Raw genomic sequence first — 16,764 nt, 5'->3', positions numbered from 1 at the left:
ACTTCGATTTCAAGCATTCCGCTGTTGATCGTATTTACATACGGGCAGTTTCAAGATACGACGAAAATCGTAAATTTAAAATGAAACTGAATTTAAATAGTTTGAAAAGAGTATTTGAATGATTTAATTAAAAAACGTGATTTTAAGAAATTATTTCTCAAGTGAAGTATAAAATTAAAAAAAAAAGGTCATTTTATTGTCGACGAAGTCCTTTATGTAGCTCGATTTTGATTGGCAGATATTCCCGGTTCTACTTAAATACGACTGCATACGCCTGTCAGGTTAAAATACGCCTGTGGGAGAAAAGCATACGTCTGTAGCATTAACATTGTGTTTTCTGTGGAAATAATATTATATTGGCTTGGTAAGATGTATTTTGTTCAAATAAATTATCTTTCGGCAAATTATTTGTTGATGGGATGTAGAACTAGCCGATGTAAATAACAATCTGACAGGCGTTCGACATTCGTGATTGCGCATGTGTAATTGTGTATTGAAATAAAATATGTGGACATGTGGTTTACAAAGTTGACAAAAACAAGCCGCCATGATACATGTATAATGCACACACTTCGATCATTCGAACTAGGGGAAAAAAAGTCGAGAAATATATGATGATAAAAGTCGACATGTTTGTTTATAAAACAACATTCTGACCTTTGAAATGTCGACAAGACAAGTTTTAACCAATTATTCTGACTTATTTTGAAAAAAAAACAACTCGGGTGTACCCTATGAGCTTCCATAACTAATCGTTTGTAATCTGTGGTTATACCAGGAAGTAAAAAGATAACATTCCGTACTAAACCAACAGGGCGTTTTCCTCTCTGACGTTCAAATAAGTTAACTTCGTGCTAATTGGGAATACTGACCAGTAAAGAGTAAGATTTACTTTTCCATTCAGCTTTTACTTCAGTTCATTGTACCATCTTCTTGTATTGTCCGTGCTTTATTATTTCATAATGGTTGATAAATATGTCAAGGGTCAAACTTTAATACTAAGACTAGTCTGGTTTTTTTTTTTTTGTTTTTTTTTTTTTGTTTTTTTTGTTTTGTTTGTTTTGTTTGTTTGTTTTTTTTTGAAATATCGAAACAGAATGAGGTCTGCCTCAATACAATGTACACAAATCCATATATAACAAGTATTAATACATGTATATTCAAGTACCAATCCACGTAGAATTCAGACACTGCCAATGGTAGAGGTGATTCATGCTGTAGAATCAAAGTACTCATGTACTGAATCAATTTATATCAATCGTTTTAGCGCCTCAAATATTCGTCGTATTCCAAAAATATGGAATAAAAGGAAAGTACGGGAATCGAATTCAAACGTATCTTAACATAAGCTTATTATAAGCTTATTATTATAAATGGTTAATATTAAACTCATCGTTTTATTTTTCTTAAATTCACCATTCTGATTATGAGGGACATTTAAAAACACACACACCAAAATACATTATAATGCATCATAGTAGCGTGCCAGTTTGCGTAATGTTCGGGTTCGATATATGTTTACATGGAACACTCCGATATAGCCCATAATTGAACTACAAACTACTAGTTGACCATTCCCAATTTTAAATTTTCAGGTCGAAATTCAGTTTATCGACCTCCAGGTCAAAACTGTCTGTTAAATAATTCAAATTTAAGGAGGTAGACATAGGGTAAAGGACATAACTCTTACAAATCATTATAACGTTTGTATTCAGCATTTGACATCAATATCATGTAAGCATCAAGTAACTTGGACTGATTTCATTATGTTTCAAATGAAAGCGTTATATGCTTTGGTGAAATCGAATATGATGTAACCATATCACTGATTTCAAGAGGCGTCCCCTACCCCAGCTCTACCTCCTTAAGCCACAAATCATTGAAATAAATCATATCCTTAGAAACGTGTTACACTCAACTATCTTCATTTCTCAGTTGATAAGGTTCATAGCTCAAGTGCTACAAGTTGTTTCATAGACACCTATGTGTCATGTGAAAGCGCTTAGTTTCTGGGCACCTAGTACAGAGACACGTACATTAACATAAACGATAAAGTATTATAATACTATCACAGGGGATTGGTCCTACTCCCAAATATGCAGTCCGAATAGTATATAACAAGAAAACGGGAATCCCAGATTTTGGGGTAACTCGCTTCAACTCAACCACCCCCCACCCCGAATAAAATCAAATATATTTATAACTTATTACTGCCCTGCAAACAACCTAATAAATAAACACAGGTATCACCACCAAATACTTCTTAATATATAGAGTCGGGCTGCATATTTCATAGTGTGAGCAAGCCCCTGTGATATAATTTCACCAATCATGGCCAAAATAGCAAAATAGAATGATTAATATTGCAAAAAGCAATAATATTAGACCAAAATATGGCACAATTTCCAAGAAGTGCATTATCGAAATTCATATGCCATCGTCTATGCAAAGTTTCATTTTTATTTGCCATCTCGTAGCTTCCGTTGTCATGAGGCGGTAACCGTAATAAAAATATATTTATGATACAGTGAATGATACGTCAGGATGGTTATGGTACCTTTTTGTAACAAAAATGGTCAAACGATGAGCGACAAATAAAAGCATAGCATTCCTTTCTTTATAATGATTTTTGACTGGAACCACTGCCTCAAGGCCTGCATAAGACAGTTTTCCCAATTAGTACTCGGCATTCCTTTTATTATTCTTTTTTCTATGATTGAAGACTATTTACAATCTCGCTGGGTTTTCATTTCTAGTTAAACATCAAATGGTTTATTATGCGTTTAAAAATGAATAGGTAACTTGAATATATTCGTATGTAGTTCCCTTTTTACCTTTAAATGTGGCTATTGTTAACTTATTCATTATTCTTATGTACGTTTAACTGAGCCACTTCACAACGTATATTATTTTCAAATAGTTTTTCCTTCCAACCCAAAACACAATTAATTGTTTTAACGAAGAGTCAGCGACCTATATACATGTATGTAGAATGTAAGACCAGAACTATGACTGGCTAAAATATTCTGACGGAAGTAGACGATTACACAAGTGCTCCGTCCATCATTGGCATAGCCTAAAATCCTATCAATTATAATGATTATTGGGACATGTTTCAATTTCTATATTAAATTAATGGATCTGCTTTGATTAGTTCTGTTATATTTCATTTCTTTCGATTTCGTTCTTCGTTTCGTTTGATGTTATATTGAGTTTGTTTCGGACTTTACAAGTACTTCTGATACTCTGTATTATGATTGAACCAGGAAGCTTGAACACAAACTGCAACAAGTAGCTATCTTACCGTGACTCAATGTCACATTGTTTAGCAAACTATAACAAAATGTTTCCTATAGAAATTTATAGTTAATTAGTGACAAGAGGTGTCAAGTGGGGACAAGAAAGGTCAAGAATTCGAGAAATTAAAGCGGCATTTTTTTTTTTCATTTAAAGGCCAAATAAAGTAACATAGGACAAAAATGAGATAATTATTGAAAAAAATGAGTTAATTATTGAAAAAAATGAGTTAATTATTTTTAGGAAAATTTAGAAAAAAACGGAAGTCAACTGATACAAATTTAAAATAAAAAAAATCTTTTCTCAATTTGACCAATGAACAGTTTGAATAAATTAGATACTACAATTCATAAAGAAACTATATCTTTATATGTTAGATTTGATTTGATGTATTTTCAAATTGATAAAAGTATGGAAACATGTTTTATGTGAAATAACAAACAGGAAATTATTTGGAAACAATATTCAATGGTATGATTAAAAGAAAAGGTTATTTTTTTCTTTAACCGAAGAAAAACATAGCAAAATGCATTGTTATAAAAGAAACTAGTTCAAAATATATGATAAAATGGGTTATTCTCTAGAGAGATATGAAAACTGCAAAAATAATACCAAGTTGAGCAATATGTTTTATTCTAAAAAATGAGACAATTGAATCTTTATAACATATTTTGAAGTCAGTTTTCCTGTTACTTTATTGATTTATCTCTTTCTTTTTTATTATTTTTCTTTAATGAAAAAAATCCTCCTTATACTACTATCATTTTGGAAATATTTCTAACAACCTTTTTTATCTTCACATTTTTACCTGAAAAATATTCTTTTCCTGGTTTTTAAAGACAATATTTTCCTATTTTTTTTATTCTTTTATTTATTTATTTATTTATTTTTTTTTTTTGCTTTAAATCAAACACATAAATAAACAATTGTATGTCTCTGTTTAAATAAAAACAAAAATTTCTTTGCGCTCTTCCACTTGTTGTTTCTTGTCGCTTTTTGTCACCTCTTGTCGCCAATTAGTGAGACCCGCAGACTTACGTCATCATTGAAACAGAAACTCCGCGTCTGTCTGAAAGGTGCAGGACCACCGCTAATTTAAATCCCTGACGGTGTTGCATGTCTGTAAGTCATACAAACATATTGTCCCTCAATAACTGTGTTGATTTTCAAACGATATATACGGTTGTGCCAAGTTAAGACATGACAGTAATTCCTGTTGTGATTCGGTGCAGGAGATATATTTTTGTTTTGACCACCACCGATCCCGAAAGGGATGACACATGCAAGTACTTAAATTCGAGATTCCAGAGAGGTTTAACCTTACTCCTACAACGTTAGAAGTTGGAATTCCGTTCCCCCATACCCCAACTCTTAGGATGGCACCAAGTCAGAAAATAGCTTGCCAACTCCAGCATTGCTGGAGTAGGTTTAACCTTTGAAATTACAACTTTCGATTTTTTTAACGGAAAACAAGGGCTTAATATACATGTACGCACAGTCGTTTGAATATAAGTGACAAATAGCAAAAAAGAGTCAAATATTGCTATTTGTCGCTACAATTCAAACGACTGATGAGCGTATCTGCTAAGTTAGGTCAAGAGGCTTAGTATTTTGACCACTGCGCTCCATGAGGGTTAACCCACTGTATGAATAGTAATCAAGGAAACCAAGGTTCTAGCAGAAATCAAAAGAAAGTAATCCAGTGAGAAAGATAAAACATAGAAAACAGACATAAAAAAGAACATGAAGTACATGTCACTAAAATAATACATACAAAGTAGGTTAAGTGTCCTCTGCTTTTCTAGAAACACAGACCGAGTTGCTCATAAAAAGTCCAAGTTAGTTGAAAGTTGAAAGGTTTATATAAACTTATTCTAAAGTCAATAAAAAAAAAAAAATGGTAATAAACTGAATCCACCAATGTCAAAAGAAAAAAATATCCTCAGTGCCAAATCACAAAATAATAGTTCAAGCTACGTTTCGCAGCACAGCTGTATGTAACTGATTTTAACCTGTACGAAATGTGTAAACTCATTCAAAAGTCAATAAAAATACATTTTGTAACAAGCCTTATCCATTTTTGGATTCGACCCTGGAGAAATTTTTTTGCTTTGACCACCACCGTCAAAACAAAAAAATAGAACCAATGCCAAATCCCAAAAAGTGATTATACTAAGCTATATATAATTGATTTTAAGAGAATTGTCTCCTGGACTAAAATTAAAATTCATAGTTTTGTCTTTATATTGCAGAAAAATGGCATCATTCATCGACAAAAAAATTCAACTTGACTGTGAAGAACACAAGCAAAGATATCAATATTATTGTAGATCTCATGACTCTGTTATCTGTCAAAAGTGTCGAGTGGAGTCCCATAAGAAGTGTAAAGACACTTTAGATATAGAAGATGTCATCCGTGAAGTAAAATCATCTGCAGTTTTCGAGGATTTATGGACCAATATAAAAACAAATCATGAAGCTGTCTTGAATGCAATCATTGACAGGGAAGAAAATGTGAAAAAACTACAGAAAAAGAAGGAAAAACTATCAACTGAGGTGAAAGAAAAAACACAAAATCTTATTGATCAAATTAAGAAACTAGAAAACAAAACACTATCAGAGTTAGAGTCAGTTGTAAATGAAAATATAAATGAAATCAAAGCCACCACAAAAATCCTGGAATCAAATAAAAGAAAACTTGGTGAATTATTGGAACAGGAAGAACTCATTAAGAACCATGTATCAAATTTCGAAACATTCATTGCCACAAAACAAATGGAGAGAGAAGTCCAAGAATCAGAAGAAATCTTACATAAATTATCTGAAAAAGGAGCCATGGATAATACAGACATAGAAATGAATGAAAACATCACAGCAGACGACACAATTTTTGGAATAAAAACTCTGTGTGACATTAAAGTATCAAAAGAAAAAAATACAACATCCATAGACATAAACAAACCAAACGTAGGTCAGGCAGAGGTGAAGACAAGATTCCCCAGACAACTGACACTTAAACAACAGTTTACAGTAGATCAAGGTTTGTGGACTGGTTGTTGTACGCTGCCTAATGGACTCCTGGTGTTGACTGATTGGGAGAATGGTGTAGTAAACATACTACACAGTAATGGTCAACACAAATCATCAGTCAGATTTAATGGAGGACAAGATGCAGTATACGATGTAACAGTCATCAATGAGAACCATGTTGCTGTCTCTAATCCTCTCCATAAAACAATCTCCATCATAGATGTAGACAGGAGTAAAATCATTAAATCACTTCAGATAAAGAGTGAAGTCAGAGGAATTACATATAGTGATGGACATTTATACTTCTGTGTACCTCAGGTAGGAATCCGAAAAATTAATATAGATACAGAAAAAATAGACAAACTCCATGATGACCAGACTGTTGGTGGTTCATATATAGACACAGATGGCAACAGAATATGTTATACCTGTCCTTACACAGTTACTGTCTTAGATTCTGACCTCAGAGTTATCTTCACATTCAAGGATCACAATACAATGTCAGAGCCTCTTGGAATATCAATGGATGAACACCAGAATATTTTTGTGTGTGATTATAACAAAAATAATTTATTACTAATTTCAAGGGATGGAGATAAACATGAAGTTGTAGTCAGTGGAGATGATGAGTTGGATCGCCCTCTGTGTGTACATTATGATAAAGTTAACCATCATCTCACTGTTGTTGATTACAATGATGTGGTCAGGATATTTACTGTATATTGACTTTTGATGGAGAACCATCACTGAAATAAACAAATTATTGAGATTAATTCAATTTCAACTTCAAGGTAAGAAAACATGTTTTATTTTTTAAATGTATACTCGAATTCACCTCAGTCTGTTTGCAGTTTTTTAATTATCTTTTAAATTACTCATAAGTTCCTTTAAAAAAGTTGGCATTTAATTCATGTCGTTCTGTACTACAACTTTCATACAATTATTTCTCGTTCTTACCTCCGAGATCGAAATATTTCCATATTTATTTTTTATGAGAATTTTGCACTCAGCGTATTGTCTATCCGCCATCTTTTTTCTATGGATGTTTTGAAATGTTCCCTATAATCTCACAATTGAAGAGCTGAGATACCATGATTTCCCGCCATATTTCTGGTTCCCTGCCAATTGAATACTATATGTGGTGAGTTTCATATTAGGTACCAGTTGTAACATTTTCATTCGGAACTTCGGTTTTTCTTTCATTAAATGTAAATAGCAGAAATATGACGGGAAATCATGGTATTTCAGCTCTGCAATTGTGAGATAATATGGATGGCGGATAAACAATACCTTCAGTGCAAAATTCTCATAAAAAATAAATTATTAAATATTTGTTTACATGTAGGGTTTGTTTTTCTAAAGTAATTTTAATAACATCAGACATTTCCACCTTTTTCTTAATTGTCAGACATAAATAAACATATATTTGTTCATATGATAATTAACTTGATAAAAAGAAAAGATACATGATTTAATTTTTGGCATAAGATTTACAAAAATATGATAATTATTAACTTATTAAAAGTTTCAAATAGTACAGAAAATTCATATTGAGTACAGTGTAAAATAAATTTAATTTACATTTTTTATCAATCAGAGTTGGCCTTCATCAAGATTGTCAAATACATGTACATGTATCTACATGTAGATGTGTCATCATTGAAAATAATGTTTGCCTTTTGTTGTATATATTTGCTTTTTCATGTTTCTAAATAAATGAAATTTTCTTCTTTGAAAACTGAAAATAATTAAAATCAAAAATTTTAATACTAGTATTACTTTGTGTAAATATCTAACACCATACATGTACCACATCAAGATATGAATGTGGTAAAAGATATGTACATGTATTAGTGATTTATTCATACCCAGTATTTACATGTAGGCCTTTAAAAATAAATTTCTTTAAAACAACAATTAAAAAAGTACAGTCATGTAATGTACATGTAGCATTTTTTTAGTCATGATTTGAATTAATTTCATAGAATTTTTTTGGCAACATGTGATATCCTTATAAGTCTTCATTGCTTCAACTAAAATCAACATATTTTTGTTAAAAGTTTTATTTATTTCATAACTTTTATTGTGTTTTTTTCTTGAAATATTAATTACATGTATATTATTGAAAGATACTACTAAGGACATTAAATTAACCACAACAGTGATTACATGTACTTGCAAATGCAATGATAAATAGAAATATCTTCAATTTATAGATTCACATTAGGTACATGTACAGCTACATGTATAAAATGTTGATTTTTAAGTCAGTTGTTGTGTAAATATATATGTACATGTATGTGTATTTGATTTTATATATTTAGCACTAACAGGGGTGGATGGAGAAATTATGAAAAAGGGGAGGGGTGCCAGGTTATTATTTGCTCATTAAGGTCCATAGATTGCAAAAATTAAAAATTATTCAAAGGGGGACTACACCCTGAACCCGCCACTGTAATTATGTTAACACCTATACCTGTATTTTATAATTGGTTCAAATCTAATGTATGATTCATGTGAGGAACAATGCCAGTTTGTATTTTTATGACTAATAAGATTATAACATGTACATGTATATTTTGTTGAATGGTGCATTTATTATGATTTAGTGTTTTTTTCTTCTCTTGATGGACTAAAACAATATTAATTTATTAAACAAATTCAGATCTAAAGATAAATAAAATATGTTTAATCTATAATGATTTAATTTATCAGAAATCTTCATAACAATATCAGAATTTTTTTCTAAGAAACATGTTTTAATTTACTGACTTAATTATCTTTAATACATTTTTACTTTTTTATTTACATAAATGTAATACATTTTGTAATTAACTTAATAAAAAATCTTTAAAAGAAATGATACTAAATTAGTTTCAGGGTTTGACGTTAACTTTTATATTCACTTGTCCAGTCGGGCAAGTGACATATGTGATTCACTTGCCCAGAACTTTGTGTCACTATATAGTGTTTAAACCAGAAACCCTTGTTTAATAAGACGTGGATGGCAAGAAACTGTTCAACTATAATGCAGATGACAGTGGTTTAACATAAATTTCAGCCATCCATCATTAAACCCACGTTTTCGTTTTAATTCATAGTCAGCTTTTGTATTTTTCTGTGGAATTTCGGGGACCCCAGTTACCCCAAAACAGTCAAGTGTCCCCTGCTTGGCCATGCTTACTCCCTCGACACTTGGGGAGAACTGATTAATTGCAAGCCAAATAAATCGAAAAGCCGTCATCTTTTTTGCGGGAATAAGGGGTAAAACAAGAAGCAAAGAAATTACAAGTATTCATGTGAGGAGTTTTTATTTCACATCTTTAGTTTAACAAATGGACAACAATAACTATCTTCTATAGAATTTTATTTCTCTTTTTCTCTCATATTTTCGAAGTTTTCGATACAGATTTCTTACAGTTTTCCAAAGTAAGAAATTCCATAAATAAATCGCGATGTTCAATTGGATAACAAAAATAGATGTACAATTGGACGCATCTGATTGGTCGACATTAATATCATACAATCTATTTTTGGCAAAGGGAAAATCAGAAAACTATCCAATGATAATCTAGGTCAGCAAGGTCGGGAAGAATGGCGAACTATACAGAAGTAATTTTCGATGTTTTAGAGCTGCGATGATCAGAAATAATGTAATTTGGGCACATATTTTTTTCACTTGCCCAGTCGGGCAACTTTGATGTCGTTTTTACTTGCCCCGGGCAATCGGGCAACCTTTAATGTCAAACCCTGAACAGTTTATTTAGTAAAATAATTGATTTTTTGGAAATTATTTTATATTTCTTTATTAATAAGTCTTGGTCTTCATCAAGTTGTTTTTTTTCAAATACATGTACATGTATCTAGATGTGTCATCAGTGAAAATCTGTTCACTTCATTGTTTTTGTACATGTATATAGTTGTATTTATCATTTTCATGTTTCTATCTTTGATTTAGTCCTACTCAAATGATTTAAAAAATATTTATTTGTTATTTGTCATGAATATCATATATGTATATACATGTATATTCTTTTAAAAGACTCTTTAAAACAATGAACATGTTAGGCACTGTAAACAAATATAACTTATTGTAGTTATAAATATTATGAATGCATGTACATGTATGCATCCTTTTAATGACTCTTAAAAAACGATACTTTCAAATATTAAAATGAAACTGTAAAAGAAGTAGTATGTAAAAACATGTATTATACTTTATTTTTATTTTTATACAGGATTTGAATTGTTATACAAGACATTTCACCTTCAACTTTGACAACTTGTGATATCCTTGTACATGTATATTCACCTCGAATTTCATTTAAAAAAAAATAAATACATTTCTTCATGTACTGTACATTTATAAATTCTTCTGAAGTTACACGTATATTCATTTTTTTTTCTTGAAATTTGAAATATTTTTGACTTAAAGTAAATAAACTGGAAATCACATGTATTTTCACTAATTGTAAATGCATGGAGATTTCTTCAATACTTACCATGTGTACAGTACATCATCTATGTTTAAATGTAATTTTTATCAATATATAAATGTACATGGCATGAGTAGAATGCACATTTATTCATTTACAATATTTGTTTATTTTTTTTGTATATATATATATATATATATGTTTCATTTCCGTGTGTATGTACTTACAGAGTTGGATTGAGAAATTGAAAAAAGGGGGGTCCCCAAAGGGCACTCAGGTCATTATTTGCTCATTGGATATTTTTAATGAAGATATATGTAACACAAATTTTCCATCACCCCATGAACCCCCTGGATACCCACTGTAAGTATGTTTACATCAATTATTCACAGTTCAATTCCACCAAACCAAAGTCTGACAATTGAATAGGAAATATCAAGTGACTTGTTAAAAAGGTCAGTTAGGATTTTCCCTGAGATGAATAAACCCAGTTTTTATTTTAGAACTAATGAGGCCTAACCATATGGAATTACATGTACATGTACATTGAACGGTAGAATGATTTAAAATTTATCTTCTGAAACACTAAGGACAATATTCGTGTATCTACATGTAGATGGCCAAGGCATGGTGAAGTTGGTTTTAAACATTTCGTGAATTTGGATTTTCCGATAATGGGCGAATCCAACATATGTCATGATCAATATGGATATTAATGACAAACCTAATATTTAATGTCCATCAAAGAAGTGACACATTCCAATACATTCTGTGGAATATATATTCATCTTTAGGATGCTGTCAACATGGACTCGTTCAAGAGGCTTTGCCGATTCACGGAGTCTTTAATGATGTGCTCTGCCAATATGGATTATCGCATGAAAGGCAGACTATTTGGATTCTTTTTTTTAAGATGGAATTTTTTTCTCTAGTGAGAACTTTTGTTTATGTAGAACTAAGCTATGAAAGGTTTTTCATGTATTATACATTGTGTCTTGATTATTTGTTTGAACTTGCACTTCAGCATGTTGAAGAGTGAAGTTAATAACATGTATAAAATACATGTACATATAGTGTTCATTTGTAATTATTCATTCAGTTGTAGATAATTCCAAATTTAAAAACATTATTGGTAATTGGCTAAATTGGAAAAATTGTTATGAGGCAAAACAAATATATGTCAATATTACTTGTTTTTTTTTTTTATTTTAACACCACACCACAGTGCACTTGAAAAGCAAAGCATTTTGGTAAGGTGATTTATAATCTTAATGAAATGCACACAAAATTAACATTTCAAGGGCAGCTAATTCTGTCAAAAATTTATTGTTTCTTACATTCTCTTAAAAAATTATTCTAAACAAATCTATTGATGTAGAGATCAAAGTATAATCTTTTCAGATAAAGAAAGTATCCTTGAGTAAAATTGTTTTTTTCATATTTGTGGGCAATGGACATGCATTTTACCTGATTTAAAACTTATTTAACTATTTAGTTTCAATACAGATCCAGTCCAATAATATTAATTCTAAAGTACATTGTAATCCATTTTGCTTCCATGTCAATCCTGTCGATCAGTCATCAGTAATTAAATTTTGTTTCTGAGAACAAACGAGTTTGAATCATCAAGTTTTTTTTCATAGTGGGAACTTATGTTTTTTTTTTTTTTTGTTTCGTTATTTTTTTCTTTGATCTTTTTTGTATACTTTATTACACTATTTTAACAACATTTACCACTTAACTTTTTGGTAATTTTTTTAATGCTATAGAAGTTTAAGTTCTAAAGTTACTATTGCAATAACTTAATAATACATGTATGTCAATTTTGATCGTGTGTAAATTAAATATGCTTTCAATTCAAAATTACTGTGAAACATTATCAAGCCATTGCAGTCCTCCATAATTAGTCTGATTTTATTCAACTTTAGAAGAGAAGAGTTATTGTTCCTGAATTGTTTCAAGTATCCAGAATTTTACTTCTAATCCAAGCACATTTGAGATTTTTTGTGTAAATTGTCTTGTAATAGTATTCAGATTGCTGGTGTAAAAAAAAATAAAACATATATTACTAAAATCTCTTTTTTGTTTGTACTGTCCTGTCTCTGGCCATTTTCAGAAGATATTCCCATGATGGGGTTAATTTTGCGCATTTCAAACACAATGGTATGACGCCATGTTATCTCTGCTTGGCTGTAACTCTAGTGTCCATGGAAGGGCTGTTAAAGTGTGGTCTTGTTGATGTTTTGTCAAGATGTGTCCAATTTATCGCTACCATCTGATGATGATATGTTACATGTCTTCCTGATTGTATCTGCTAAAGAGGTCATGCCTTCCATGCTGGAGGCCTTATTTAAGAGGGTTCCTTTCGATTTCACTAGTATTAATTAACATTTTAAACAGGAAAAGTTTGAAACAGATAATTAACTGTGGTGGAATAATGGTATCACGCTGTCGTCAGTTCGTCATTGTCGTCTGCCGTCGAATAATAGTATCATGATGTCGTCAGTTTCTTTATTTTCGTCTGTGGTGGAATAATGGTATCATGCTACAGTCAGTTTCATCATTGTTGACTGCGATGAAATAATTGTATCTCGCTTTTGTCAGTTTTGTCATTGTTGTCTGCAGTGGAATAATGGTATCATGCTATCGTCAGTTTCTTCATTGTTGACTGCGGTGGACTAATGGTATCATGCTGTCGTCATTGTCGTCTGCAGTGGAATAATGGTATCATGCTGTCGTCAGTTTCGTCATTGTTGCCTACGATGGACTAATGGTATCATGCTGTTGTCATTGTCTTGTCGTCTGCAGTGGAATAATGGTATCATGCTATCGTCATTGTCGTCTGCGGTGAAATAATGATATGCTATAGTCAGTATCGTCACTGTTGTCTGAGGTGGAATAACGGTATTACGCTGCCGTCAGTGGGGGAATAATGGTATGATGTCGTCAGTTTCATCATTGTTGTCTGTGGTGGAATAATGGTTTAAGCTATGGTCAGTGTCGTCAATGTCGTCTGCGGTGGAGTAATGGTATCATGCTTGTCATCAGTTCATCCTTGTCGTCTGTAGTGGAATAATGGTATCGTGCTGTCTTCAGTTTCGTCATTGTTTTCTGTAGTGGAATAATGGTATCATGCTATAGTTAGTTTCGTTATGGTTGGCAAAATGGTGAAATAATTGCAACATGCTGTCGTTAGTTTCATTATTGTTGTCTCCGATGGTATAATTGTATCATGCTTTCGTCAATTCATCATTGTCGTCTGTCGTCGATTAATGGGATCATGATGTCTTCAGTTTCGTCATTGTCGTCTACGACAATTTCCTTTTCGATGTACTCTGTCATTTTCGGATTTTGTATTTACTGTACTGGTTTCTTATCTAAAGGCTTTATTTGTTGTTTTATTAATTGATTGGTTTTTTATGGTGTAACATCCTATTAATTCACCATTAAACAATCGCGGACACCAGCTTTTGTATCAATTACACAAGTACAGCCAGTGAAATAATGGTATCATGCTACAGTCAGTTTCGTTATTGTTGTCTGTGGTGGAATAATGGTACTACGCTCTCATCAGTGTCGTCATTGTCGTCTGCGGTTGAATTATGGTATCATCTTGTCGTCAGTTCATCATTGTCGTCTGTAGTGGATTAATGGTATCATGCTGTCTTAGTTTCATCATTGCTGTCGGCAGTGGAATAATGGTATCATGCTGTGGTTAGTTTCGTCATTGTTGTCTGCGGTTGAATAATGGTATCATGCTGTGGTTAGTTTCGTCATTGTTGTCTGCGGTTGAATAATGGTATCATGCTATAGTCAGTTTCATCATTGTTGACTGCGGTGGAATAATGGTATCATGCTGTCGTCAGTTTTGTTATTGTTGTCTTTAGACATTTCATGTTAGTATACATTGAGTGTATCGATTTTCATGAAATTAAACCACTAAAGAAAGCATGGGAAAGAATCATTCACAATGTAATGAATTATCATAGGAAAGAAAAATCTTTTATTTTTTAATTATTATTTTTTTGTTTTTTTGTTTTTTTTTTTGGTGGCAAAATTGTGAATAACATCTGATATGCACACAGATATGTCTCTATGAATATGCATTAATTATTGCAATGTTTGACAGTCTCTTGTCTCCCAATGTAGCTCGCAAATATCTTTTGATCATGCGCATTGCAGAACGAACTTTTGCTAGTAGCGGAGAATGCACGCATTGTCAATAACACGGTAAAAATTGCATGCACTTTAGGGTAGAATATTTGTTAGTTGCAGTTATAGTTTCCAGTAATTGCTCTGGCTGCTCATTTGTACCAACAATACTCCATTTTTCTTTCCATTGGGCGACATTGTCTAGACATGTTCACTTTTCGCCAAGATCGACTTTGAATGTAAATTAGATTTACTGTATCTTCTCAGGGGCGGATCCAGGATTTCATGAATGGGACATAATTGCCAAAATCAGTATAAAGGAAACCAGATTATGACAGGTTTACTAAAGAATATGATAAAAATTGCCATATTCAATACAATATTTAGCAGATTACCATAGTTTTTTTTTTGTTTTTGTTTTTTTTTTTTTAAAGGGGGGGGGGGCTGCATCCGTAAATGCTTGTTGCTTCGATTATTAAACAAAATTATAAACAACTCCACCAAAATATTGTACAAGACAATTCATAACACTATAAATCCAGATCCTTCTTCCGTCGAGATATCCGGCAATCATAGTTCCCTCTGAGAAATCTTAAAGAGACCTGTCCATTAAACATCTTGCGGGAAGGATCAAGTTTTAGAAGAGTGCAATTTTAAAAAGCATTCACCTTAAAGTTTTTATTTTTTGTTTGTTTATTTATTTGTGTGTTTGGTCACAATGTTTTTTTTTTATCCAAAATTGGAATCATAACTGCTTAAAAACGCAAAGCATCTGCCCCTAAAAGATAAATGGTCGGTCCCAAAGACTACTGTACAGTTCCACTTGATCAGACGTTAACAGCCAACTTCATAGATCTTGTTCACGAAGCGCTCAGTATATAATGGAATGCTCATTGGACAGAGGTCAGGATATCAACGGTGTTTTAACACTTCAAGTTAGTCTTCACTTCTCATCTCTTTTCCTTACTTGATTTTCGTATGTTTATTGGGAATATTTGTAACATTGTAAGATGCGCTTGTTATGACATATTGCCATGAGCAGTCAGTAATAGATGTCCTCGATCCTGCAAATTTACAAAAGCGACAATTTCACAGCCTTGCGGAAGAGTAATGATCAGTGACGGATCCAGTGGAGGGAGGAGGAGATCCTGGGTTTTGTTAAGGACAAAATGATCAAATATTGGCCTCGAATCCCCCTTCTTCTCATGTGGAAACCCCTTCTAGGAATAAATCTCTGAATCCGCCATGGGTCAAACTTTTAATTAATTCGTGGCTGAAATAATGTACCTACAGGAAGAGGGAACCAAGGTTATAGCGGAAATCAAAAGAATGTAATCCAGGTACAAAGACCAGACATGGAAAACAGACGTACACAACAAAGAATATAAAGCAGCTAAAACCATACACACAAAGTAACTAAAGCAAATGGGAAACTCGGACTCCACTGAAAACTTGGGCATGGACCAGATGGACCGGTAGGGTAGAACTTTTCTAGAAACACCCACCGAGTTGCTCATAAAAAGTTCGGGGTAGACGAAAGAGGAAAGGAACACTATGACACGTTGAACAAATAAGTTTTCATGGCGCAGATGGATACACCGTAATGATCCACGAGTTCATGATGACGACCACAAAACTTCTGCATTGATGACTTCAATCTTGTAGCAACATAACCATGTTCCAGAAGCCTACTTGTAAGAATTCTTGCGCGATACAAAAAGTCTGCGTACATGTAGTTGTTGGAGAATTTTGTAAATTTGGCAAAAATTAGCAAATAGCCTGGAACTCCATTTTTTTCGGGAACTATCCAGAACTCCCTTTTTCAAAAGTTCCCGCCCTTGATTGTACT

At 32.3% G+C, this 16,764-nt stretch overlaps 1 protein-coding gene across 2 annotated transcripts; it reads left to right on the top strand.

Annotated features, from left to right (window-relative positions):
- The first annotated feature begins 741 nt into the window (after positions 1–741).
- Positions 742–12,837, top strand: LOC148600577 (uncharacterized). Of its 2 annotated transcripts, none has more exons than XM_088559798.1 (2): positions 742–881; positions 5,550–12,837. In XM_088559798.1, exon 2 carries the CDS (start codon positions 5,554–5,556, stop codon positions 7,051–7,053), a length of 1,500 nt encoding a protein of 499 aa, XP_088415924.1. In that variant the 5' UTR covers positions 742–881; positions 5,550–5,553; the 3' UTR covers positions 7,054–12,837. The 2 variants fall into 2 exon arrangements, with proteins under 2 accessions (XP_088415924.1, XP_088415925.1); XM_088559799.1 differs by lacking the exon at positions 742–881 and adding an exon at positions 4,268–4,419.
- The last annotated feature ends 3,927 nt before the right edge of the window (positions 12,838–16,764 follow it).

Source organism: Perna viridis, chromosome 13, assembly GCF_037379345.1.
Source record: "Perna viridis isolate PV_CMFRI_1.1 ecotype Kerala chromosome 13, ASM3737934v1, whole genome shotgun sequence".
Taxonomy (NCBI): domain Eukaryota; kingdom Metazoa; phylum Mollusca; class Bivalvia; order Mytilida; family Mytilidae; genus Perna; species Perna viridis.
This window is presented reverse-complemented; position numbering and strand designations above follow the sequence as displayed.

Bases quoted from the DNA above. Each gene is read 5' to 3' on its own strand.
- LOC148600577 (XM_088559798.1), top strand. From the start codon at position 5,554: ATGGCATCATTCATCGACAAAAAAATTCAACTTGACTGTGAAGAACAC.